General features: G+C 42.1%; 2 protein-coding genes across 3 annotated transcripts in view; one reads left to right on the top strand and one right to left on the bottom strand.

The window, feature by feature from the left end:
• Window positions 1–6,383: 6,383 nt before the first annotated feature.
• Window positions 6,384–8,650, bottom strand: adma (adrenomedullin a). The gene is made up of 4 exons (XM_018752531.1): window positions 8,510–8,650; window positions 7,808–7,917; window positions 7,536–7,661; window positions 6,384–7,347 (listed from the first exon to the last, which is right to left on the bottom strand). The coding sequence occupies exons 2-4, from the start codon at window positions 7,903–7,905 to the stop codon at window positions 7,074–7,076; spliced, it is 498 nt and encodes a 165-aa protein (XP_018608047.1). The 5' UTR covers window positions 7,906–7,917; window positions 8,510–8,650; the 3' UTR covers window positions 6,384–7,073.
• A 4,340-nt stretch (window positions 8,651–12,990) lies between these two features.
• The window catches only part of sbf2 (SET binding factor 2), a 98,056-nt gene continuing 83,100 nt past the window's right edge, over window positions 12,991–27,946 (top strand). For both annotated transcript variants that reach the window (XM_018752609.2, XM_018752608.2), the window contains exon 1: window positions 12,991–14,078. In XM_018752609.2, the coding sequence (XP_018608125.1) occupies window positions 14,024–14,078 (55 nt within the window). In that variant the 5' untranslated portion in view covers window positions 12,991–14,023. The remainder of the gene's footprint in view (window positions 14,079–27,946) is intronic.

Genomic DNA, 27,946 nt, shown 5'->3' with positions numbered 1-27,946 from the left:
TCACTCATAAAGCGGCTCCCTTGTGGTCGGATGTCAGCGTTTGCACAGCGCTCTCAAGTGAGCTTAACTCTTTCACTGCTGCATCAAGACTTGTTCTGTGACACGGGGGAAAATGTGACTGGACTTCTTCTGTGTGTGATAATGGTACATGATTATAGTGGAAAAAAACTAACTTAACAATCACACGTCTGCAACTATGCCTCTCTTTCTCCTAATGTAATGCACAAATTGTATTTTCTATGAGATGCACGTTGCTTGAATGATGAAACAGAGTAAATGGCTACACAATTGACTCAATTATGCATATTTTACACTCAGCCATGGCAGTGCATTGCTAAAACTGATGGATAGTACATGGAAACCACCGGTTCAGGTGTTTTAATGAGTCCAAATTAAGTGCAATTTTGCACCTGTACATCTCAAGAAAACCAAAGCAATTTTAAATATACATGAAATGCCTAAAATGGTTTTTTTAAATCTTAATAAATTATGCTAACCTTTAGCCTATAATGTACCTAATTTCTCATATAGACTTTGAAAGTACAACTCCTATTTAAAAGTATATCTCACATTTATTCACTTAGCACTTTTCTCCAAAGCAACTTCCAATGAACTCTATGTAGTGTTATCAGCCCACACACCTTACTCACCGTGGTGACTTACACTCCTAGATACACTACTTACACTGGGTCACTCATCCGTACATCAGTGGAACACACACACACTCTCTCTCTGTCACTCACGCACTATGAGTGAACCTGAACAGCACATCTTTGGGAAGAAATCAGAGCACCCTGAGGAAACCCACACAGACACAGGGAGAACATACAAACTCCACACAGACTGAACAGGGGTCGAACCCTCATCCTCCCGCACCACCCAGGCATTGTGAGGCAGCAGCACTACTCACTGTGCCACCAAGCTGCCCCTTACTTTGGGTGGGGGGAAAAAAAAAAAAAAAAAAAAGGGAACATGCTGTTGTGTAGGTGTCTGAAAATAGACTTTTCAAATGTAAAAAAAAGGAAGTGTTTTTTACCCTCACTTGCTGTATGATAACCAGAACAGAAAAAACACATCACCGCACTACGCAGGCCTCTGTGCCTGTCGCGTGTTGTGTGCACAGACTGCCCTCTTTTGTACATTGCTGTCCTTGCTGTCTGACTCTCATTTCTTCCTTCGAGCCAAAGCGCTCTACTGAGACTCTGTTGTTTTTCTCAGGGTGGGGACATATTCTCATGACTTTGCTACAACTTGCAGTGCAATAACTTTATATTGCACTTAAGAGCAGCAATATTCCCTGTGGGTCCTGCCAGTATAATTCAGCCATGGTTAGTTTGAGGGTTACAAAAACTATGTAAAGGAAATCTGTTAAACCTTTTTTCTACCAGTATAACCTTTTTTATTGTTTAAACCAATCAGTGCTTACTCAAAAATTAATGGTACTGCATAAGTACATAGACACCAAGCTAAGATGCCACTGAATATCAACAATATTGTCTGCGTGATCAATGGCTCTTTGTAAGCACTGTGCTCACTGAAGTGCCGGAAGACAAATGCTTCACTTCCTCACTGTCTTTCTGCCTTTTTTTTCTGTCATTTCTACAACGTATGTAACTAGTATTGTTACCATGAAAACCACAAATGAAAAACTTGGCAACATCCGTGATAGAAGTTTGAGATTATCTGTTCAAATTGATTCCCAGCATTATTTTGTTATTATCAATATATTGCAACAGCCTTATAATGAAGGTGCTTTTTCATAACATTACTTATTCTTCTTATTTTTGATATCGTGAAAAATTTTTTCCTTAATTAAAGATTGCATCTGTCTTCAAAACCATAAATTTACTAGTTAGGATTTAAAATTTCTTTATTGGTTATTTTAATTGGGCAGCACACAATGGTGCAGCGAGTAGCACTGCTGCCTCAGAGTGCCTGTGTGCTGTGAGAGCTCGTGAGTTCAATAGTCTCAGTCTGTGTGGAGTTTGGATGTTCTCCCAATGTATGTGTGGATTTCTGCTGGGTTTCCTCCCACAGTCTAAAGATATAGTTCCAGTAAGGCTGTGGTGCTAATTTGCCTGTTGTGTGTGTGGCTACCCTCTCTCTGATGGACTAGTGTCCTGTTTAGGGTGTACTCAGCCTTGCACTCAGTGCTTCTGGGATAGGTTCCTGTGCACTGCGACCCTGCTCAGGACAAGCGGTTAGTGAAATTGGATGTTTTACATTAATCAGTCAGCATGGCTGAAGTTGCTTTGCTGCTTCTGCCATTATTACCAGCTACTCTGTTGTCACGATAAAAAACGACATGGTTGTGGACCTTACAAGGTTGTATTTTTGTGTTAAATAAGTGATTTCTCAAAGTAGTGTCTTTTAAATTTAATATCTAGATAAAAGAAACTAGTTGTAATTCCAGGCTGTGAATTTATTTTTAGGCATTTTTATTACTGTAGATGTTGAGAGTACATTCAATTTGTCTCATAGCACCATATAAACCAGTCTACATTACATTCATTTATTTAGCAGATGCTTTTCTCCAAAGCAACTTCCAATGAACTCTGTGTAGTGTTACCAGCCCACACACCTTGTTCAGCATGGTGACTTACACTGCTTACAATGGGTCACTCATCCATACATCAGTAGAACACACTCTCTCTCTGTCACTCACACACTATGGGGGGACCTAAACAGCATGTCTTTGGACTGTGGGAGGAAACCATCACAGGCACAAAGAAAACATGCAAACGCCACACAGGCTGAGTGGGGATCAAGCCCACGTTCCCTCACACCACCTAGGTGCTGTGAGACAGCAGCATACTCACTGCGCCACCATGCAGCTGCATTACACAAGTAGCTCTATATATAAGGTTTTTGACTGGTAATCATTACTGAGCACGTAGATGATCAGGGGAGAAATAAGTCTGAAACAGATGTGTTTTGGTACCCTTCTTAAATGTTAAGATGGATTCAGCAGTTCTGAGTGATAGAGGGAGCTCAATGCACCACATTGGGGCTCAGAACCAAGAACTTTTGGGCTTTTTTTATTTTGCACCTTTTGTGTGTGGGACTAACACGTGGCCAGAAGTGGAGAAGCTCAGCAGTATGCTTGCAGAGTAATGAGTGATCACGTCTTGTAGGAATCGTGGAGCAGATTCATTGATGGTCTTATAGGCCATAGCCCGAGTCTTGAACTTAATGCTGGCATCCAGTAGAGAGAGATGAGGAGGGAAGATACATGGGAAAATGTGTATGATAATGGCACCTGAAAAATTTCTTCTGTTATTGCTCACTTCCCTCTTCTCCAGAAGGTGAGGGTCTGTCTAGCAACATCACCTGGTATTTCACACAGAATCCTGAGAGCACTTCTTTCATTTTTTCTTGAGAACATGCATTCTGCTTCACTGACCTCTTTCACTTACTTGACCACATTACCCACACCCACAACTCCACAGCACACACACGAGCACATCACTTGTTGCTCCTGAGGTCACAGAAAAGATGCAGATTAATTGCTGTGCTCTCTTAAACCTACTGGACAGGAGTGTATGATTTAGGCTTCTGATTACAGAATTTGACTGTAGTTTTAATCCTCGTGGATTTGCCAAAACTGGCAGGACATTACTCAAATAAGTCAAGTTCATGGCCAGGTGACACTTTCCAATGTCAATAAAACCTTCTGAATTTCTCTTAAGCAATGGCTTTTTTGCACAGGGGTCATGCACATACTGAGAAAATGGGACGTTATTAAGCGTTTTTGCCAAGATCACAGATCAATGAGTTTTGGTCCAATCACATCAGTTAGAGAGATACAGAAGTATCCAGATATCATGTCAGTGTCATGTCAACATTTGTTCATAGACTGGGTCTTTAAGTAGTTTGTGTGCATCTATTGTTTGCCTGCTGCTTTCTGACAGTACTTGATGTACAATAATTGTTCAGTCAAACATTTGTCTCAGTGCTCAGTGAAATAATTGGGTTATTTCAGCTTTTACGGATGACATATCTGTGGAAAGAATGTACCTCTAATGATAATGTGATTATAACACGGGGAAAGTACATGGTGATCAAATCCTGGTATAAGCTGTAAATCCTTCTTAAGGCTTGTCATAGGGCTTAGTTGTGTTGATCTTTTTTTCTCTGTTCTCCTTAGAGGCTATCAAAGTAGTTATTGCATTCCCGTGTGTTTCTCCTCTCAGTTTTTCAGGTCATGGAATAATCCCTTTGAATATCAGTAATCTGGTTTAAAAGAAGAGTAAATGGGGCATCTTTATGGTGAGTGAAATTGCATATACATTGTTATGGATCCTCAAGTCTCTCGTTTCATTATTATTATTTCCATAATGTTCAGAGTCTGACAATGATTACATGCGTTTACTGTTTAGTCGTATACCTGCAGGGTGCTCAGAGACAACAGTGTGCATAAATAGCACAGAGGGTTATTGCAGCGGCATTATTGTTGCCGCTAATGATAAAGGTACGTTCGATACAGAGTGGAGATCAGTAGCTTATCTGTCACCTGCAGACTCTTCTACTTTGTCGATAATGGGCAGAGCTAAGACCCAGCCTTGGGATTGCTGTTTTCAGCAGGGCAAAGAGATGGAGAAAGAACCCACCGTGACACATACTGTAAACAGAGGACAACGTGTGATGTACAGAAGCAGCTCCGAGGTCCTTTGTGAAGTTGTTTTGTTCTTGTCATTTGCCATGCAAACATAGTACATTCCGTTTTCAGATAGTTTGGAGGGAAGTGTCATTCAGTCCAGAATGCTCAGCCGGCCTTTTCCGTGGAAACATGAGCGGGACGGGTATGAGGATGTTTCCCACTGGGTGGCACCAGAGGTCTGGAGAAACCAGTCTCTGAGCCTCCATCAAGGACCCCATCCTTCCACATGAACGCTCTACGCACAATCATACAGTATTAAGCTGTGCAAGAGCCCATCGGCGCCTAGCCCTTAACCCCTACTCTGACCCCAGAAAATCCTCAAGCTCTTCCATGGACCAATGGCATTTAAAGTGACCATTTATGGAGAAAGAGGAAGGAAGTGAACGGGCCCCCCACTGAGCCATAAATGTATCCAGTTGACCGACAACATACCAAAAAGGCCATTCCGTTCTGTTGTTGTACAAGTAAACATGTAAATAAGTGAGGTAATAAGTGAGTAAAAAGCTCAGGACCCATGGAATAATTTGCCTGCAAGAAGGGGATTTTATTGAGGGCAAATGCAACATGTGCCCCATTCAGGCTTCGGGCAGTGGTCTTGGCAGCAGCGCACTCTAAATGTGTGCCACGATTGTACCTTGGTAATGATTAACAGCGGTATTTTGCAAGATGCCCTGCCTAGAGGGGCTGCTCTTCTGCCTGCAACCAGGTTAGGAATTAGAAATGAAACTGTTCTGCCAGCCAGTATGTGGGCACCGAAACAGCACAGCTTATGGAGCGTAGACACGCAGACAGAAACTTGGACCCAGGTGTTGATGTTACACAGATCAGGTAACGGACACAGATGAGCTGGAATTGCATTCTTATTTACCTTCTGCTCGGTGTTTTCTTAGTTCTGATCTGCCTAAGGGTGTGTAGACTACAAGGACGCTTACGTTATCTGTTAGACATCAGGCTCAGATACCAGCACAAACAGCCCTGTGGCGGTAGGGGTTTGCAGAAGTGTAAGAGAAATGAAAGGTGTGCAGTTTCCAAACCGGTTTGGAGTCAAGAGGTGGTTTGAAGGAGTCGTGTTTCCTCCCCGTTGCAGGGAGATCTCATCCCGCGCAGCGAGCTGCAAGTCAGCTCAGCCAATGAAACCCACTTGCTCTCCACGCACACCAGGTTTGCATTTTGGCAGTGGCGCTAGATCGCAGGTAAGCCACCCTGTCACTCCGTATGCCAGGAAAGTTCATCTTTCCGGGCTTTTCCTGCCGCCAGCCAGGGTGGCATGCACCACGAAGAACAGGAATGCAGCTCACACCTTGGCCAGCCAGGGGGGTAACGCTAACAAGCACCCTTAATAGCATAATACGTGCCATATGAGTCTAGCGTTCCCCGACAACCCGTGGATGAGAAGGAGCGTCTCAACAACAGAGTTCACGTATGCAAATATTTATTGTTCAACAAGGTTACTCACTTTGACACAAACAAGATAGACCCGATATACTAAATTTATTATAACACAGCAATAAACAATGATGTTCTATTACTAGAGTTATACTAACAATCCATGAATGAAAAGTTTGGTAACAGCAAATAACAGTTACAATGCCCATATTGCTCTTTTTCCAGGTATAAAAATAGTTTCTCCATAATGATATAGTACAGATATTTTAAAATATTTAAATAGTGATATCTTAATATATTTCAGCTTATATACACACTGACAAAATATATACATATATAGAAGTACATATATATTTAGACTATATATAATTGCACATTTCTCTGTTTAAAAAAAAAAGTCAAGTTCAAGTAGAGCACCATCCCTGGTAGGCTGGCAAAGTTTTGTATTAGATTGTGAGATTTCTGCCATACAGTGTCCGCATACATAGTTTGATATAGATCTATCTGCATTTTAGGTTCAGCATCCCTCCCTCTGGAGGGTCCTTTCCAGGTGATCAGGGGTGCCTTGGCCACTGAGGTGTTCTGTCCTGAGGGTCCCACGATGTGAGCTGAGGAGGAGCCACAGATGTTCCTCTAGAGCTGGCAGAAAACAGAAAGGCGAGTCAGCTACCGATGTCCTCCCCCCAGTGTGAGCATCTTCCTCCAGCCGCTCCACAGTGTGCTCAGCAAGCTCCCTCACCCCCTCTGCGATTCAGACCCTGGCAAATCCCTGCCCTCCCCACCTCGGACCATGGCTCTCCCTTCCAGCCCCCCTCCCCCCAACCAATGAAAGTCTTCCAGTGGTGCAACTCTCCTCAGGTGCTACCCGCACGTTGACCAGCTGCTCTTTCCCTCTGTCCAGGTGACGCGCCGCTCTCCTTGCTGGTCCGTGGTACTCAACGGGAGTCTGAGGCTTCTGAGGAATTCTTCAAACTGGCCAGAAGGTGCTGGCCACGGTGAGCTCCATCTCACCCCTCCCCTCCCCTGCTCAAGTCCGTCGAAGGAGCTTCTCTAGCCTTCGCACCCGGCTTTCCCCAGTTCTCCACACGGGCTGGAATTGGAGCCCTTTTGTCAGCGGGGCAGCTTGGCGGGTGGGCAGTGAGCGGCGCCTCCGCCCATACCCCAGGGGGCTGATCTTGTCGATGGGGGCACTGCCGATCTTGAACTTGTTGTTGAGCACGTGCAGGCGATGCGCCAGGTCATGTACCGTGCAGGTTCCCAAGGAGCACTTGGACCTCCTCACCCGTATGCTGGCATCAGGGCTAGAGGAGAAAGAGGAAAAAGGTCTTTTAGGGGCAGTCCACACTCATCACCTGGTCCACAACAGCCCTGGAAGACCCTGCAGGATCTCCGACTGGTCCAGTATGCTGCCATGTTTTATATCTTCCAGCACTTCAAATATCCCCACCAGTTCAAATAGGAATGTGTGTGTGAAGAGGCTGAGCCTTACCTCGAGCGCGAATTCAAAGCATCCCTGACATCTTCCGGTCTGACGATCTGTGCCGCGTTTCCCTCACTGCCCGTAGACACGCCACTTAAATCTCTTCTTGTCCGGCTCTGCAGCCACATGGTCAGTCTGGCAGGTACGAAAGGGCTTTGTTAGAGAACAAGTCAGTGTCTCCGGAAGAGATCACAGGCAGGATTCCTGCTGTGGCTCAAGTGGAGCACAGTGTCAATCACGGTCCAGTTGATTCTGAATGAATTTGGGTTTAATCAGCTTACCTCCGTTTCACCTCGGAGTCCAGTTTGGCGCTCCCTGCACTGGGTGTAACAACGACCAGCAGACAGCAACAGAGAGCTGTCTGCAGAAGTAGTTTCATTCTGACTGAAACCTGTGTAAAGAAAAACGGACTCTTGTTACTTATTGACTCGTATAAAAATGCTGGAATAGCTAAGTGCTTCCGAGCCCCGTGGCCCCACTGACTGCACCTCACCTTGCTTGTGCAAGAGAACATCGAGTCCAAAAGCCAAGCCATTTGCACTTATCGTCCATTTATTTTAAAAAGGGATTGCGAGGATGTGTTTAATTCTAAGTAAACTTCTGGACGAGCTTCTGGCTTCGGTTCAGCTTCTACTGCAGGGGTACTGTGTATAAACTTGGCTTTTCTCACCCCCCCCCCCAACCCGGCTGCAAACTGCCCAGCCTGTCTCACATGCACAGTCCACATGGAAAGAAGCAGGAGGATCAATGCTGTACTGCGCAAAGTTGAGCTATTCCTGGTATTTCTGCCTGAAAGTGTTCTTGGAATCTTCTCTAGACCTCTATTTTCACATGGATGAAAAAAAAATTCCCATCTTATATAACAGAGATAACCAACCCCGGTGTGCTGTAGCTCTGATCCAAGCAAAAGATCACAGCAACTACTGAAAGCCTGACAAATATGCAGCATGTAGTTGGGAAATAAAGGAAGAATATTCACATACCTGAAATTGATATAATCCACTTGGCTAATATGCGGCGAAGATCTCCTCACACGGAAGGTATCCCAGAACTCGCAAGGTTCCTACTGCTGCTGTGCGGCAGCTGTGACACTTAGCTAATCGTCTGAGTGGTCGACTCAAGTTTGGGAGCCTTTATAGTGCTGGTGGGAGGAGCTTGATGACTAACAGCTCCTCTCGTCCCTCATCCTCCGGTATCCCCCAGCCAGCACCTCCTGTAATACATGCCCTGCCTTTTCATAAGCACAATTCTATCATATTTTTGTGCAATAATAAAAAAACAACAGTAGAAAAAGTTATAAATGAATTTGGTGACCTCATATTCTTTCTTGTAGTTGCTTGGTTTATATGAAATGGACTTGGAATGTAGTATAAAACAGTAAATATTTTAAAACTATTGCTCAGTGGGGTTTGAAAACTTCTCTTTGGGTGATTCTCACACAGAATTTCCTTATTTATGCTTCCCTAATGATTTTACATTTCTTTTAGTCTGTTTTGTAAATGTTTTATCCCTCCCTGCTTCTCTCTGGCCTTGTGTCCGTGACGCCCCAAGAAGAGATAACATTCTTTCTCATTGTTTAAAGGTTTTCTGTTATAATTAACAGATAAAATGAAAACGTGCGAAACGTGCGGTGGCGGTTGGTCAAGGACACAGTGATGTAATTTTGTTATAATGTACGGAATGTCGACACAATTCCTTGTATAGGAAATATCAGGAGTGCAACTTTCACGGTGAATGACTTTCGAACAGCTGCCCTGCTCATAGAGTTTAACAGAGAAACATTCCAAAACCTGAAACTATTGAACAATGCCAGATGTTTATCACAATACTTTTACAATCTTCAGCGTTTCCTAATTCATTTCGCCGACTTATTTTAGCTGGTACATTTAATATTTTCGTTTTCTTATGAGAAGGAGATCAGCTGGATTTGTGGTTTAGGTGAACTTACCAAATCAATACTCAGTGTAATATTTGACATAGTGTAGCTGGATTTTCCTCTTTCGAAGTTCTGAGACTAGAAATCCTGCAAATCCAACTATTTTCACAACCTGTCTTATGGGCTTGAAGATCATTATTATTTAGAAGTAAAAATGAAGTGCATGCAGGCATCTCTGGGGAGCAACTGAGATCTCTGTGAAGTTTTCTGGGTAGATTTATTATATGAAATTACCTGACTTCATGTAAACCTATAAAACAGGCAACACTGAAACCCCAAAACTTGTGAAATATGATTATCTTAGCTTGCGTACCTGCAATCCCATTCTGCTATGATTTCATACAATTATACACTTGTGTTTGGTTACATTCAGCCAGCAACTGACCCAGTACATACAGTCATGGTATTTCTAGTGGTTAAAAATCAGCCGGTTATTGCTCTTTTTAAAGATGAAGACAAGTTGATGTCTTGTGCCATGTTAAAGGCACACAGATGTTGTAGGAAAACAAATGAGTGATTTTCACCATGAGCTGCTTGGAATAGCAAAGACCGACCCATTTGGCTTCCCGCATTTCTAGACAACAACCCCTGAACTGCCTTTGCAAGTCTTCTGGATGTGTTTTAAACAACTTGTACGTGCCGAGTTTGCAAATAGCCGAGGCTCCATTTTCCACTGCCAGAATATGTAAATCATTTAGGCAGTTAGCGGGAGGCAGCAGCATACAGGTTTGTTTTCTGGCATGTGGCATCACAGCTGTCTGCCAGTTTGATAAGTGATCTAAATGTGATGTATTTTAACTGATCTTGAAGAGGAGAGGGAGGACCTGCAGATGCGTGGATGAGATCTCTCTGCAACGGGGAGGAAACACGACTCCTTCAAACCACCTCTTGACTCCAAACCGGTTTGGAAACTGCACACCTTTCATTTCTCTTACACTTCTGCAAACCCCTACCGCCACAGGGCTGTTTGTGCTGGTGTCTTAGCCTGATGTCTAACAGATAGCACAAACATCATACATCACCATCAAATAGTATTTTGTGTGTTTGGTTGACAAACAATGACCTTATATGGTGCTCTTGCTATTACGCAATAAAGGTATCTTCATGTAACAGTTTGAGTTTTACTCCTCATCTCCATATATAGAAATTTTTTGTGAATGTGGATGTGATCAGTGTCATGTGCTGTATTGACAATGGAGCTGCCAGTTTCCTTGATTAGGTGAGACGTAAAGGTTGGGTGGGACACTGAGAAGTGATGGAAATGACTGCTTACACGATGAATCATCGCTGTTGTTGAAGGAGCCCTGACTGACCTGGAATTTTTGTGGAATGAGACAATTTATTTCTTCATTGTTGTTTTTTTTTGCTTTGCCAATAAACCAGATATGTTTGGGAGATTAATAATGTAGTCAGTTAGGTGAACCTGTCAGTCTTGATTCCCATACTACATGAACACTGGTGATGGGACCAAAGCCCTAAGAAAATCAAAGCCTCTCTACGGAGATGTGAGGAACTTGGCCATCCACGTCTCCCTAACATCTCTGCTAACAGGATTGAGACTGTAAACAATTTAAACATAGGAGTAACCTCAGTTTTGTTTTGAAAACACATCTCAGTGCGCTTTCCAAAGAAAATCAAGTGCAATACTATCGTTCTCACAGCAGGGGAAATAATTTCCCTGAAAATACTCAGGCTGAGAGGCCACTTGTGATCCTCTCAGTCATGCCCATTGCGATTCAAGCAACAGCAAACAACTGAAGCAGAAATCAAAGTGTCGTCAGAGCAGGTTACCCAAAAGTAATGCTGACTTGTTTGTACCGTCAAGATTTAGTCAGTGCATTCCTGTTTAGTCAGTTACATTAGCTGGCTAGCTAAGACAATGGAAGGCAAAAGCAGGATTCAACCTTGGGGAAGTTCTTTCAAAGCCACAAAGTCTTGGCAAAAACAGTAGAAACTGAGAATCCCAGCATACTACTACTTTTCCGCTGCAGGGCTACGGCTCCAATATTTGCCTTATGCATCTACCAGGAGGCATTCGTGGTCCACTGAAAACCATGCATTACGCAGTCCTTGAATGCTGCTGCAGGTTTCTTCTTACCTTGAGCCTGAACCTCCCCATGTGACTCTAACAAGCACAAACAGATTGATAGTTTGCACGGCTGTGCACAGTCCCTCATCGCGCTAAGTGACGGACATGGGATCGTGAAAGCTGCACAGAGCCTAACTGAGAAGGGATGCGTGTCACAAGCGCCTGCGTCAATGCTCACCTCTTGCACTCGTTGCTTTAAACTCCCATCTATTCAGTTGAACTAACGTCAGACATGTACCCTCATGCTGGAAAATTTTGATGCAAAATAACACCAACACCTATTTTTGGCCAAGATTATGTCATATTTCAGACAAAATAACAGTCTGGTTTCAGCATCCTGTTTATTGTGTATGGATGTTTTAAAATGAATAACCCAATAATAGAGTGCATGCTTTATTATTTTCAGATTTCTTCAGTTTGGGACTATTTCCACCTGGGATGAGTCAACCACCATGTTTCCACACTGGTGTGGCTGTAAATACTTTCAAATATTTTGGAGCTGAATTCCCCAGAGCATTGAACAAGATCTTCTCATATAGTACTGTTCCAGGAGTTCAAAATCACTACTGCCTGGACATTTCAGAGTAGTATTTTGACTGTAGATACTGTTGCTACGATCTAAAATAACCATACAGAAGGAATCTGTTATAAGGAAAAAAGTATTCAAAGGCAGAATGGAACAGTTCAATAAAATATCATAGACACAAAACTATAAACCACTAGAGACAATGGATTCAAAATGTTTATTGGCCAAACGCTGCTTTCAGTACCTAAGGCTCCAAAGAGGACTAATTTTGTTCTGGTTGTCCTGCCCAAGCTGTTGTGTGAGAAACCCTGCTCCTTTTACACACAAATCTTCACCATGGATTGAGGATGCTACTCTGAAAATGCACATTTGCTGACCCCGGGGTCAACAGTGGCTGGAATTGCAAGTGTGTAAAAACTTTAGGGGTTAAACATGAAATGGAAACTAGTGACTGACCAGTAATTCAGGGTATCATATGAGGGTGAAGTAAAGCAAAGTTTATAAGTTTATTATGATGGTTGGAACGATCAAGAAGAATTGTTGATTATACCTTTTGTACAGTGCAGTGAATTTCAAATTTTAAAAGACATCATCATAGATATAAAAATGCAGTGACATTCATCATGCAATGAATGTTTTCTGAGTATCTGGTGAATAATACCAGATGTTTATTGTGGGCAAGTCAAATATATATATATATATATATATATATTATATATATATATAGGGGTGCGGTGGCGCAGTGGGTTGGACCGCAGTCCTGCTCTCCAGTGGGTCTGGGGTTCGAGTCCCGCTTGGGGTGCCTTGCGACGGACTGGCGTCCCGTCCTGGGTGTGTCCCCTCCCCCTCCGGCCTTACGCCCTGTGTTGCCGGGTAGGCTCCGGTTCCCCGTGACCCTGTGTGGGACAAGCGGTTCTGAAAATGTGTGTGTGTATATATATATAGTTCTCCAAATAATGTCCCTCCATAAACACACAATCTACAGACACAATTGTACTAAGCATTGGTTCTTACACAAGAGTAAGAAAAATCATTTCCACAGGAATTTATTCATGTCAAGGACATTTTATTGATTGAAGAAATGGTGTATAGACTACCACAGCGGTGAAGTCCCATTAATAAGATGGTAATTAAGAATCATTAAATTAATTTTAATGTGTGTAATAAAGAGTAGCTGGTAACCCCCCCTGGACCTGGGCCATGGTTTTGGATGTGGGTTCGAATCCCGCTCAAACTGTGGGGAGTTTGCATGTTGTCTTCACATGCCCCCCCCTTCACAGTCCATAGACATGTGATTCCGGAAGGGGCAGGACAGGCTGTGGACCACAGTGATCCTGCATTGGACAAGTGGTAATATGGACCAGGGACAGATGCTTGTAAAACCTGGAATCAGTTACAAATGACTCATCATGGCTGCATGCATTAACAGGTCCAATTTGTGTACCCGTCTTAACATGTTAACAGAAAACTCTATGGATAGTAACACATAGTCAACATGTTAACAGAACTCATTTTTACAGCCCATGACCTGGCAGACCCTCTGAAAAAGATGCAATAACTGCGCCCAAATTGCACCGCGCGCTTCCAACAGGAAACCCTGTAACAACCCTGTGGAAAAAAGCGCGCGCATCCAGGAGGTTTCCCATGTCCCCAATCCCGTGTTTCCGTTTCAAGGCTGAGATCCGCACGGCGTGGACATCCACTTCACACCGTGTTCGGCGACCTTCACGGCGGATTTGAGTACAGGGAATCCCGGTGGAGTGACAGAGACCTCCGCGCGGCCCACGCCCAAAGCCGGTCACCCGTCGCTGCAGCCGCCGTCGCCGCCGCCGCCGAGCGCACGCGCAATGCGCCCGGCCCCCCTCCCCCGTGTCAAACATGGCTGTGCCTTTTGGATAAAGAAACATGTTGAATTGGCTTGAAAGATGTTTTAAAAACAAACGACCATGGCTAGACTGGCTGATTATTTTGTTGTCGTGGGATACGACCACGAGAAGACCGGTGAGTTTTTCAGTCCGACACTTTTTTCACTAATGATCTATGGGTAAATAGGATACTGTGTTTTTTCCCTCAGCCTCAGGCCACACTCGGCAGGACAATACTCCCGACTGCACCGTGCCGTACCGTACGGTGCACACGTTCGCCTTGGCTCTCCGCCATTCTCTCTCCTGGGGCTGCGTCTTCTGCCTTTAAAAAATGTGAATTATTGAAGGTGTTTATGTATTTATGAGCGCGCGCAGCGCTCGAGCCGCTCAGAGAGTGAGTCTGAAGAGAGCAGCACAGAGCAGGGCGACGCGTCGGAGAAGTGCGGCGAAAGGCACCAAATCCGTAACTTTCACTCGCTCCGTATCGCCTGTCTTGTCAGCGGCCCCAATGCTGCGATTCTTTTATTTTTTTTACCAGCTGAAATACACTGTTACTGTGTTATTTACCACCCAGCCCCAGACTCCCGCCCCACCCCTACCGGACGGGCCCGGGGAGCGTGTGAACCGATTTGGAGAGGTTTTACACGAAACCCCACGAGACATTTCACTTGACGTGTTTTATTATCCATGTTTCCCAGTGATTTACTTCTTTTCCCGGGTTGTTTTTCTCCCATTTTTATTAACGTCATATTTTACCCTTTATTTATTTACACACGCCATTGGATGTTGGTAAAACGCTGCCAGCGGCCTAATATGTGATGGATTTTTCGTTTTGGCCCACTTTAAAACGGAGCCTGTTGCTCCGCGAGCTGCCCGCCACACAACCGCGGTCGCCGTGCGCGTGAAGCGCGCTCTTTTTCCCCTGGAGAGCGGATGAGGAGGAAACGGCAGTGGAAAGAGAGGGAAAGAGCGGCGGACGTGCAGGTGTTTCCACTTACCGGGAGCTCGCATGTCGTGTGTGTGTGTGTTTGTCTCTCGTCCCACTCGTGATTAGATGACGCAGTGATTTTCATACACAAAAACATGCGTACAATCCAGTCGGGTTTCTGCATATGAGAGTGTGAGATGAATCATGCAGGTTGCTGAGGGCCACGTCATTGAAAGCCCAGGAGGTGTGTCTGTCATGTTCCTTTATCCGTGGTATTTCTTACTCTTCATTTGTATCATAAGCTCACTTCTATTGTAGAGATTGTTCCCACAGTCCAAGTGTTGTGGGTGAATTGGTGGCTCTGAGTTGCCCTGTGTGTGTGTTTGAGGGCGAGAGATCGCTGTGTGATGGACAGCTGTCCCATTCAGGATGTACCCTATTACACACTCTGTTCTTTTGGGATTGGGTCTTTTGGTGAGCTAGAGCCTTGCATTAGACAAGCGCTTAGTGTAAATTGAAAAAGACAAAGGATTAATTCATAAAAGGACAGATGCTGGTTGACAAGTTTTTTGTGACATGCTAGTCACAGAGTTGTAGTATAAGTATCTTATTTACAAAAGGTCTGTATGTAGGTCTTAAAAATGGACTAGAATTGTGAATGCATAATTTAAGGTAATTTCACTCAGATCAGACCTTCTTACCACTCAGATCTTACCTTTATATTCATTTATTTGCCAGCTTTTGGCAAATAATTTCATACTGGTTATGAAGCAGGAAGATGTAGATTCAATGTCTGTTTTCAAAGTGTATTTTTGAAATTCTTATGTATGGGTTTGGCCAGTTTATTTTCATGATTAGCATAAATTGTGATACTGAAAGGGAGACAGGCTGTTTTTCTTTAAATGTAAACTGAAAATTGTGGATAATAAATATATATGGGGTGGCACAGCGAGTAGCGCTGCTCTTTCACAGCACCTGGGTGGTGCGAGAGGATATGGGTTCTATCCCCATTTAGTCTATGTGGAGGTTGCATGTTCTCCCCGTGTCTGCGTGGGTTTCCTCCCACACTCCAAAGGCATGCTGTTCAGGTTCCCCATACTGTGCGAGTGACAGAGAGTGTGTTCCACTGATGTATGGATGAGTGACCCAGTGTAAGCAGTGTATCTAGTAGTGTAAGTCACCTTGGTGAGTAAGGTGTGTGGGCTGATAACACTACAGAGAGTTCATTGGAAGTCACTTTGGAGAAAAGCATCTGCTAAATAAATAAATTAAAATTTCATGTCTATCAGGCTATACTATCCTTCTGTCTAGATAATAAAGTACTTGGAATTCCAAGTGTTGGTTTCATTGCTTGGAAAAATTTGAGATGTCTGCATTTGAAAAATGCATTTAGTTTCAGCAGTTTTATATTTCTATCTACATTTTAATCAAAACACCTTTTGAACTTAAAAGAAACATGTCAAGATCTACAGTGTTATAGGCTTAAACATGCATTATAAAACCTGTGGTGGCATCTAACATGTTATATCAGAGATGTTTGCTGTGATATGTTGTTTTATTCAGAACCTATAACTGTAAATCACCGACCCCGATCCCGCCCATAAATACGCCCACCCTCGTTAAACACTCCAGTTCACATCCAGCCTTCGCAAGATGTGGAAGCATCTTCAGGGAGCTTCCACAACAGGGGAAGCGAAACGTTGGAACGAGTTTCCTACACAACGTGGTCTCATCCAGAAGACTTAAAACCCCAGTCAGTTGACACCAGCCGTAGAAGCCTTCAAGTTTTGATCTAAATCACTAATGTTATATTAACTAGAAGTGAAATTTTAACCTTAAGTTAATGGTCAAGTGAACCTGAAGAAGTTGGCAGTTGTTCAGCTTGGATCAGCAATTTGATTTGCATGGGATGTTGAGATTGAGATTGATGCTGCTGAGGAAAATACAGGCCCTGGGCAATATCAAAAAAATCCTAGGTTTAGATAAAAAGAGGTCTTGTTTATTCTTTTAAAATAAATATTTTCTGGGTTTATGTAAGAACAAACTGTTGGCACTCCTTTTGTGTTAGCTTTTCCTGTGCTGAAGTGAGGGAAAAAACCACTTTGTAGAACTCATTCCCTCTCCCGTTCAGTAGGCGGGAGAGAGAAAGGATGTGAGCTTTTCATAGCCAGCTGGGCAAGAACGGATTCAGACAGTAGAAGGTGAAAGGCTGGTTTATGGGATGAAGGAATATCACAGCTGAATTCTCTGCGGTGTGCCCCTGCCCTCTCTGAGTAGAGCAAAGGGTTTTGGTCACGCCCATATTGCCTGGGTGGGACGGAATGTCTCTGACCTTGCCAGGACCTCACGGGCTGCTTTCCCCAATAGTAATCCATCAGAACACTGGACTCATATTTACAAAGAAACAAACAAATAGAATGGCCAGGCTACTGTTCATCCAGAATGTTTTCATATGATTGATTTGTAATGTTCTCATTACATGCTGAAATATGTACACAAGATTTCTGCCTCAAGCATCGTCCTTTCCACCCACATACCCCTTGTATTTAGTTTATTTTTCTTCCGCCTCGTTTCCAGTGGCTTGCAATATTGTGCGTGACCATGACTGTTTGAGCCTCTGGGAATTGGACGGTAGCACAGAATGAGTGTCCAGACTCTACGTGGGAATTGGCTGGGCCAAGTTGCATGCTGTGAGCTGAAAACATCCCTTAATGAAGACTGTACTTCTCCAACTAAATTAGATGAGGAAGGCATAATGTAAAGAAGGAAAAAAACATTTTAGACCTCAGTTTGTAATTTTTTTTTTTCTGTGTGTGATGGTTCAGCATTAGCTGTGTATCGATGTGATGCAATTTTCTGTTAAAGCACTGTCCTGTAGGCCTTAACAGCTTAATCGCTGGGCAGGAGACAATCTCTGTTGTTTTGCCTATAGTGTGAAGATGTTTCTGGTCTAAGGGGACTGGATGATTCAGTTGGAGGTTTGTCATTTTTAAAGGTTCACTTTACATTAATCTATAGCTTACACCCATAGACACTGATAAAAACTTGCACTATGATCATCATCATCATGTTATTGGAACTTATAGTAGGCCTATGATCTCAGTGAGGAATTTGAAAATGAACAGTGGCTGAACTTGGTTATTCCTGGCTTAACCAGTAGCTACTGAAGGATTTTTCACATGGCTTAAGATGAATATTGTGAAGAGAAAGGAAGGATTGCCTACAAGTTCTTTTCCACATTATTATGTTTGAGGGATATGAAAGTGTATCATGTTGCATGGTACTAAATCTGTTTTTGCATCCTGTGGACATCCACGCTGTAGGGGGTAATATGCAGTTTAATGTTTTTTAATTCTAATTATCCTAGCAGCTTGTTAATAGATTTTACAAATTCTTTTCAGATACTTATTTCCCATAGCCTTCTCTCCACTACTGTTGTGTGATGCTTCGCTGTTTGTTGATTTAAAAAAAGTCACATATTTGCCTTTTTTTTTTTTTTTTTTTTTTAGCAGCTCTCATATATTGTACATCTGTGCAATCACTGCAAGATTGCAAAGTTTAAACATGCTTCTTTATTCCCAAAAGAACAGGTTGTGTGGCAGGGTACATCCTGAATGGGACAACTGTCCATCACACAGCAATCTCTATTTATTACTGTTTTTGTTGAAACAAACCTCTGAAAATGAACTTATTTGGTTGCACAACTTTTGAAAAGAGCAGAAAGTAATTATTTTTTTGTGTGATACTATGTTATGAATGTTATGTTATGAATACTTTAGAGAACAGGTGGAACCTTCCTTGTGAGAATGGGAAGTTTACAGGTTTCACAGCCCATCCACTCTTCAGTCCTGCATGTCTGTGTCTTTTTCCAGACATCTGTTGACTCTTGTTTTAGGGCCTCCAGTCTTGTTTTTTTGCCTACTGGCTTGGGTCGTGTATGCTCAATGTGGAAGGTCTGTTTGTCTGACCCCCTGTCTCCTTTAGGTTTCATTCTTTATCACTGAGTAGTGTTGAGCTGGGGCAGGACTCTGAAAATGGTTGGCTCTGTGTCTTGGTAGAGAGCCGAGTCGAGTAGCAGGAGATGTATGGGTCAGAGAGGTCACAAGATCACCTCTCGCAGAGTGTTGGAATCCCAAGTGTGTGCTTGACTGCCTTTACGCCACATCCACTGGTTCTGATGAAGCAGTAGTCTTTGCAGTTATTCCTTAATCATTTGTTCTTTGAGTCCTCTGGTGCCAGATTTTTTTAGCTAACATCAGAAAGTGCCACTGTACCGTGAGCCCAGTTTGTGACTTGGTGCTAAATCTGTTTTCATACTTTCCATAATCATGTCACAGTCTATTCACTGTGTCTCAGAAAGTCACCAGATCTGTATCGGTTTAGGACTGGCGCTGCAGAGGGCATAGCAATTATTGAAGGCCTTGTAATCTGTAGATTGGTTTGGTCTTAGAAGTGGCCCTGCTGTACAGTTTAACTAGGTGCTTAACCTTAACCTGCAGCAAGTCTCTTTGAATAAGCAGAAATAAATATTGTTTATTGATTTGTCTTGCACTTTTCTCCATACGTGGATTATGATTATAGGTTTACACCAAAGGTAGAAGGTCATTACTGTAATCACACACACACACACACACACACACACACACACACACACACACACTGCCCGAACCGCTTGTTCCAGACGGGGTCGCGGGGAACCGGAGCCTACCCGACAACACAGGGCGTAAGGCTGGAGGGGGAGGGGACACGCCCAGGATGGGACACCAGTCCGTCGCAAGGCACCCCAAGCGGGACTCGAACCCCAGACGCACCGGAGAGCAGGACCCGGGCCAACCCACTGCGCCACCGCACCCCCCGTAATCACTATACTACCTGCTAATATGTAATAATGTGTTGGTAAGAAAAATACAGGTCTCAAGGATTATAGAAATATTGTGACAGCACACAAGAGCCCTGTTCACAGCAGAATAGCTTCCAAATCTCCACGTTGCAGACCTAACTACCCAGTACCCACAGTTATGTGGACTTACTGAAATTATAACAAATAAGCTGTGATTAGGCAAAGACTACTACTACTTGTGTTTTTCTTTACACATTGAACCTTTCAGCATATACACAAATCAGTATATTATTTTCATTCAGACTGCAGTTGTAGTTAGACTTAAGTGTACTTCTAATACAGATAATCCTGTTTGTGTAAGGCTTCTATTAATTTTTCTTGCATGAAGATAAGACTTATTGAAAAAATTAAGAAAAGCATTTTTTCTACTTGTAAGTTTTGGTCCGTATATTGGAAAGGAATACTGGCTTGATTTCATGACTCTGTAGAAATTCTGTTATGGTGCAACAGGCAGAACTTCTCAATTAATTGTTGCTTAAAATGGCAAATTGTAATTAATAATAGGATTCCAAAGCCCTACTGTACATGGATTATAGCATTGTCAGGAAAAACAAAATCTTTTTCAGACCTGAGATGCGAGCCTGTTCTTGCCAGTAATACCAAGCCTTTCTTCTAGGTTTTGAAAACAAAAAAATGTATTTCCAAACCTGAAGGAAGCATACCGTAGTATGGCAGACAGCAGATGGTGGAGTGGAAAAGGAACTAGACCAAAAAATGACCAAAAGATCAAATGACCAAAAAAATCTCCCGAAAAGAGAGAAATTAGTTTTTTTCCTTTGAGCAAGGTGCTTGACCTGAAATTCCTAAGTATCTAGTTCTGCAACAGTGTTTAAAAAAAAAAAAAAAAAAAAAATCTAAGATACTTGGTGGCTTTGGGTCAAAGCATCTGCTAAGCAAATATTCAGCATAATGAACAAGGCCAGAAGGAAATGCATACATGTCTCTCTACTGCTTAATGTAACAGCTTGGGGGAAACAACTATGCAGGGATCAGATTTTAGGGTAAATTCTTTTATGAGCACAAAGCATGACAAATGCGCTCTCCCAAGGAAGTGTTGTACAGATGATAGCAAATTAAAATTCTGCTGTGGTATGGAGGCACAATTCCAGGGCCTGTTGGAGAAAAACGTCATGTTGACCCATGCTTGCAATGTGGACGAGCTAATTGTGCCTCTAAAAATGACTTATCAGCACATTATTTTGGGGATATCTGTTCCAAATATGTTTCAAGGATTCAAAACATGTGTTCTGAATCATAAAGCTGGAAGTACGTTTTCATGGACCGCCTCTGCCTTTTGTCAGCCAACATAATGGAAAAATCATCTATTTAGATTTTCCGAAACACTGTTATCATTAAGCGGTATTCCTCATAATCAGTGTTTGTTGTTCTTTTTCATGACTGTAGATGTTGCAATTGTAAATATATACTGTACCACTCAAGAGAATCTGGACAGGTTTTTTTTTAAATATAAGGGAAATTTGATAACTTTGATTTGATGTAGTTCAGATGTGGTTTTGGTTTCTTGCCAAGTATAGTTTTGCCAGTGTTGCAGTGGCATTTGTACTATCTTCCTGTACTTGTATACTGTAAGTTGTTATGTATTACAACTTGGGTACCCTGCAAAATAGACATGAATTTGATGGAGTGAAATCAGATGGTGAATTTAAACATGTATTAATGAAATGCTTCTCTCTGTAATTTGACAATTAGAAGTGTGGTAGTAATGAAGCTGCCTGATTGTCCAGAAATAATTTGTTGCGTGAAGCTAATCTCTGTATCTTTAACTGTAGTAATTGTAACTTGAAGAATCCTCCAATGCATTCGGGCAAATTTAGGACATAGTTCTCACTGGCAGGATAAGTAATGTTTATTACATGGATTTTATATGGTACATTTTTTTTAAGGATAACTAGACTGAATATTAACTGATTTACGTTTACTTTTATTAATTTATCTGATGCTTTTCTCAGGAGATGTACATCTCAGAGAATAATACAAAAAGTACATTGCATCAACAGCAGGAGGGATTTAGATACATGTGAATTTTGAGTATAGTTCATTTTTCACAATACCATATGAACCAGTATACATTACAATACATGATTTACAAAGGGAAATTTTAATGAAAAATAACTCTGATGCGTAACTTTAAACATTTTATATCATTCTAATAACAGGATAGGTAGCTCTACTAATCACAGAAATGATGGCCACTAATGATTGCATAAATGGTTTTTGTTTGTTTAAGGATATAGTAAGGCAAAAGTTAACTTTGAAATTGATGCTTTTGTGGAATTCCAGAGAATATTGCTACTTGCACAAGAGCATAAGTATGGTGCTTTGTAAGTAGTGCGAAAAGCAACACACACTAGTGGGACCTCTCAAAACAAATAGTCTTATTCACCAGGTTTATCTTAGTGGGAATTATATATATTCACACTAAACCTTACTGGTTGTTTAAAGTTTTGCTGAGTGGAAACATATAGGGGTTGTAAGCTGAAGTTTACTAGTTCATAGACACCGTTATTTAGCTGGACGGCTTAGTCTTGTTTCATTTTTGTTTTGTATGATGTGTATTACTCTATGTATAATTTTCTTTGTTTTGTACAGTGTGTGTATAGGTATCATTTTTCTTTACCTGTAACAGACTTGTAATGATGGAGCTGAAGCAGGTGGCCCAGACTTGGTTGTGCATCTCATAGCAAATGGATCTATGGTATGCATATCACATATTTGTTCAAAAAGTGAAGGTGAGAAAATTTTATGTTTGTCAGAAAGGGATGGCATTTGAGCATTGGTGTGTAGTCTAGCGACTGCTTGATTTGACTCTAAAAGCAGAAGCGCGGACGTACGGCAGCCAGACTCCAAGCTCTCCGAACGAAAATACAACATTAATTATACTGGGCTTGACCTCTATCTTTGCTAGATGATTTGCATGGGCAGTGAGGCATAGCAAAACAAGGGATAGAAATAATCTTGCCAAGATAACACCCACTCATCTTTTTCTAACTCAAGCGGGGATTTCTGCCATCAGATGGACGACATTGCTCTTTGTTCTCTGTAACTCTCAGAATATGGCTGAGTCAGCTAAAATTTTTTACAGGAGAAATCAGTCTGGTCATTAACCAGTGAGATGCTGTCAGAAAGTTGTTTCTAGTTCATTCAGGGAACATTGATTGTTCTTGCTGTACATGTCTAATCTGGTTTTTCAGCAGTATTGACTGGAAAATTCAGAGGTGCCTCAGACTTGACACTTGACTAATGCTGTAGTCAAACAACATAGACAGAAGTTTTGATGATTGTCCCACTATGCTTTTAACTGGTGTTTTGCAGAAATTAACATTTATTTGAAATGTCAAATTTCCATTATACAAATGTTCAGGATGCGGTGTCGCAGTGGGAAAAGCCAGTACTTCACAGCTCCTGAGCTGCTCGACGGATGCTCAGGGTGTGCAGAGTCTGCGTGTTTCTCCCCATGTTTGCAACTCCCAGACAGGCATGGAAGGCAATGGCAAACCACTTCAATTCCTCACTTGCCACGAAAATCATGGGAGTGGTTCAGGATTTAATCGACAGCATGCACATATGTAAATGTTGAAATGTACAAATGTTCAAAGGAAAAGGTCTTTTTTGTCTCACTTCTTAGCTGAAATTACTCTTATGTTGATTGGTTTAGATGAACTCTTATCTAATTTTTTTTCTGGGTCATTTTCCTGTGCTGCACATCCTTAAGTTCCAGGATATCGTGTTTATTCTAGAAGTGTTTTATTTGCATAGTGATAGCCTGACTTCCATATCTCATGTATTGTCGAACAGAGCGTGGAGGGATTAGGTGTTGCTGACAGAAAGGGTAGGTTATAGCTTTCTTGTGTCACTGAGATTCTGTGCACAGTCTATAATTAAGCATCTTTAGTCATTTTAGCTTTAAAAATTTTCTGTTACTGCTGTCTTTACAGATGCTCTATTGGTGATCTGTGGTGATTTTTCAGAAACTTCCAATTATTTAGAGTATGGTGGTGCTTCCATGATTAATCTGTGGTTTGGAAAACCCTGGGTTCATTTTTACAAGCCATAACTTTATTCAGAAAGGGTTATTATTTGGGGACAATTAATATTTACAATGAATCATGGAAATAATCAAAGCTTGTATGGAGACACCACAGGAAGCTCTGCACTTGTGGCAGAGGTCAAACACATAGGGCTTAAAACGTCAGTCTGAAATGAGAGACTCACTGTTTCCACTCGAGATCCCATTTTTTGCAGCAAAGAATCTTGTGGAAATGAAACAGCCACTTGCCTTAGCCAGGTTATGATAACATAAAGGCTGCGCCGTGTGATTTTGATTAGGAAGGGATCATCAGAGATGCAGTGGGGGTGGCTGTGAAGACCACTTGCAGCCTTTAGAGAAAATGAAAAGAAATTAATAGCTAGAATGGATTGGGTTTCTTTTGGTTTGGTGACAGAGTGAGTTAGATTATTTTCTGGGGTTTTTCTTTCTTTCAAGTGGTACATCCCTCATGGACTGATATGTTGCAGTGGTGCTCCCTTAGTCATATTCTAGAAAGTTCCACAAGTGTCAGCAATGGCTAGCAGCCACGTGAGAGGTCTGACTTGAAAGCTCAGTACTGCTTGCCTAGTCTTGGCTAGACCCAGTACAGTTGCACCACCATGCTGCAGCTGCTGCTGCCCCAGAAATACACAGGGTTTGAGGTTAGACCCAAAAAAGAGCTGAGTGGAACACCACTGTACTGCTGCTTGGCCCTTTAGGTAAAACCAAAGCAGCTCCTGTCTATGCAATGCAGTCTTCTCGCCGGTATAAACAGATTGCATGTTCAGACAGTTCCGACTTTGGCATCATTGCAGTGTGGCAGACTTATCCCTTCTTTTGTCTAGCTGAGGCTTGACCTGTTTTTTGATGGCACTGTTTAACACTCCATCCAGATGTTCTGCCTTGTCTTATCAGATTAACACCCAGAGTTCTGTTCTTTCCAGTTTCTTGAGTACTCGTAGATCTTTTGATAGTGTAGGTTGGTGTCCATCCTTATCTATGAACTCACTAACCTTTGTGATGTGAACTGAAGTGGAAATACACATTATTCAAAAAGGCTGTCGTCCCCCCCCCCCCATTGCTGACCTGTGGTCTGTTACACGGTGTGCAGTGTAGTGTGACCACAGGGTAAATAATTGACTGGGTAATAGAGCGATATTGCTGTTTTTGTAATGCTAAAATGGTTCTTTATGCCAAGGAGGCCCCTGAGGGTGCAACTGCCTCTAGTGAAAGTGGGAAGAAGAGAGGGACACCCCTCCCATCATGCCCCCAGTGCACCTGTTTGTGGTGGGGTCCAAACCAGGTTAGGAGACTATGTGAAGACTGTCAGCCCACGTCTCTCAGTGGAGTAGGGCCACATCTTCCCAAAGGCTGATTTATGAAGCATTCTTGCTGTTTAGAGAAAGGCCAAAAGATTAATGAAAGATTTTCCGAGAAAAGGAACATCTGTGCGAATCAAGGAGAGAAAAATATCCCATTCGCGTTTGTTTTGGAGACTGTAGCAATCACACACCAGAAGAATCCTTTCTCATGTGACACGCCTGGTATTGAACGGCTAGCGTTTACCGAGTTAATATTGTCTCTCTCATCATAAGGCAATAAGAAAAGAAAAATATTTGATCAATGCATATGTTTTTGAAAGACATCTTTCTTTGTTTCGTTTAATGGACGATTTTGAGGACTTCCAAGAATGTGGAACTGGAGCACGCAAAACAGTTGCATAAGTCCAGCTGCGCAAGATCCATTGTGTGCTGCAGGAGTGCAAACATTGTACAGCACACAATGCATACTTGTGCTTGTTTATATTCGTTGATGTCCTAAGACCCTCTGTTTTCACATGATGCTCTCCAAGCTTTGATGGACTCTGGTTGTTATTCTAGCTGTGAGGAAACTAGTTGTTTTTGTGTTAACATGCTGCATAAGGCATGTTCTTCACGTCATCGAGACAGTTGTTCTACATCTGTGTCTTGTGTCTGAGGCATCTTTGAATTTTCCAGCTAGTATGATTTGCTTGTCTGATACTTACACTTGCATAGAGTAAATAACTGTAGACCTCACTGCCCTGGTTTAATGTGTACCTTTTTCCTTCAGACATTTTCACCACTGCATGAATCACAAACTACTCATTGCAGCTTCGAAAAGACTCAGTCTTGCCTGTATGATACTGGAGATCATGTTTTGGGTAATGAGTAGAAGGAAAACAAAAATAGATTAATGGTTTAAATTATGCTTTACAAATATTACCATGCTTATTTACTGTTTTTGTATTTGGAAAATTTTAGATTGAGGAAATCTTTTATGCTATTTACAAGCAGTCCCCAGATTATAAACGAGTTTCATTCCTAAGTCTGTCTTTAAGACCAATTTTGACGAGTCGGAATAGTTGGGTACAGTTTGTCTCTAATGTCAATTAGTGAAATGTTTGTCTTAGTATATACAGTAGTATATTGCGTACCTTTCTATGCATAAAAAACATTAAAGCAACACTTCCGGATACACTAAAACATCATTAATTTAACAATAAAGTAATAATCAGAAACAATGTAATGGTAATGATGATGATGATGATGATGATAAATGTAACTACAGTATTTATAATAGAGAGGTATAGAGATGATAATAAATGTGACTATAGTATTTACAATAGAGAGAGAGAGAGAGAGAATGTGTGTGTAGGTATAAAAACGTTAAAGAAACTTTAATGTGTGCTTTTCCAATGTTCATTTGTGTTTTGCTCTTTTCGCTTTCACTCTATTATTCACTTTATTATTTCCACTTTAGTTTAAATTGTGTTCATTTTCTTTGATGCATCACCATCACTTGCATCACATTTATGATTTGGTGCCATAGTCTGGAGGGTAAAAACAAAAAATTAAAGGCAAATACAGTAATACACAGAAGGCACTGTTAACAGCAACGTGGTCTGTGTCATACTGACCGGGCTGGAGACTGAAGTGGGTGTGTATGGACCCAATCGCGGGATCTTTATTGTCGGTACATAAGGGAGCAGGCGAGATTGATGCTTGAGGACAGGCATGGATCGGTAGATGCATAAGTGTAGGCCTTGGGGAAGAATCCGATGTGGTAGTCGAGGAGGTGACGCAAGTATTGGGAGCCGTGGACGTCGGGAGCGAGAACATGGGAATTGGAAGGACGGGTAGGGTGTCGTGGGTTCACTCGAGAGCGCTGGAGAGACAGGTCTCTCAAATGAGATTCCGCAACCAGGGTGTGCAGGCGCGGTTTCTTTATACTCCGCCGCTCTGATTTCGGGCAGATGCGGACGTTCGGGGTGAGATCGTGGACGTGACTGAAAAGAAGAAAGTCTTTGTCCTACCTCAGGTTCACGCACCCACCAGCCGATGAACCGCTGTAGACGCGCAGTGTTTTAATGCACGTTGCAAAGTAGCATCCTTTTGTTATTACAAATCATTATATGTAACTATTTACAATATATAATATAATTCTTAATATATAGGCTTTGCAGGAGGTGGTTCGTATCTACGGGTTGTACGTAAGTTGGACATTCGTAACCTGTGGATTACCTTTACACAAAATTCAGTTTGGGCAAATGTGTCATGTCCTGTTGTGGTTTTGTAATGTTTTAACAGTGTTGTCATCCCTCATCAATTTCATAAAATCTAAGTCCCATATTCCTCTTTCAGCCTGTGTTTTTGGGGACCACAGGATAAGATCCTGTGTGCTTGATGGCCCTTTGCCTGCATCCTGTTACTCATTTTTCCGCTCACAATGGAAAAACAAAAGCACCTGCTTTGTTGAAAGGACTACAGGGCTGGAGTCCTTCCTCAAGGATTTTATACACCAGAATAATTATTTCTGTAACAAATGATGTACTGCTTAGGGTTAAATACCACAGTGTTATGGATTAAATGATTTCATGAAAGATTTAAAAGATGTAAAAAGCTTTTCCTGTCAAATGTGACCTGCAAATGTGAGCTTCTTCTGTGGCAAGAAACATTAACAATGTGTGTGCAGAGTATGAAATAGATTTTAGTTTTTTGTCAGAGATCTTCAGTTTATTGTGACAAATTTAAGCATTGCCTAAGTGTGCTCTTCCAGCTCTTTAGGTACTCAACCATTGTAGTGACATAAAAAATTTGCCAGATTGGT

The sequence above is a fragment of the Scleropages formosus genome, chromosome 11 (assembly GCF_900964775.1).
Source record: "Scleropages formosus chromosome 11, fSclFor1.1, whole genome shotgun sequence".
Taxonomy (NCBI): Eukaryota; Metazoa; Chordata; class Actinopteri; order Osteoglossiformes; family Osteoglossidae; genus Scleropages; species Scleropages formosus.
This window is presented reverse-complemented; position numbering and strand designations above follow the sequence as displayed.

What these genes read in the sequence shown, in the direction of transcription:
- adma (XM_018752531.1), bottom strand. Translation starts at nt 7,905, where the DNA reads ATGAAACTACTTCTGCAGACAGCTCTCTGTTGCTGTCTGCTGGTCGTT. An exon ending in GACTCCGAGGTGAAACGGAG is followed by an intron (nt 7,662 to 7,807) that starts GTAAGCTGATTA and finishes CGTACCTGCCAG; the next exon opens with ACTGACCATGTGGCTGCAGA. An exon ending in GCTTTGAATTCGCGCTCGAG is followed by an intron (nt 7,348 to 7,535) that starts GTAAGGCTCAGC and finishes TTTCTCCTCTAG; the next exon opens with CCCTGATGCCAGCATACGGG.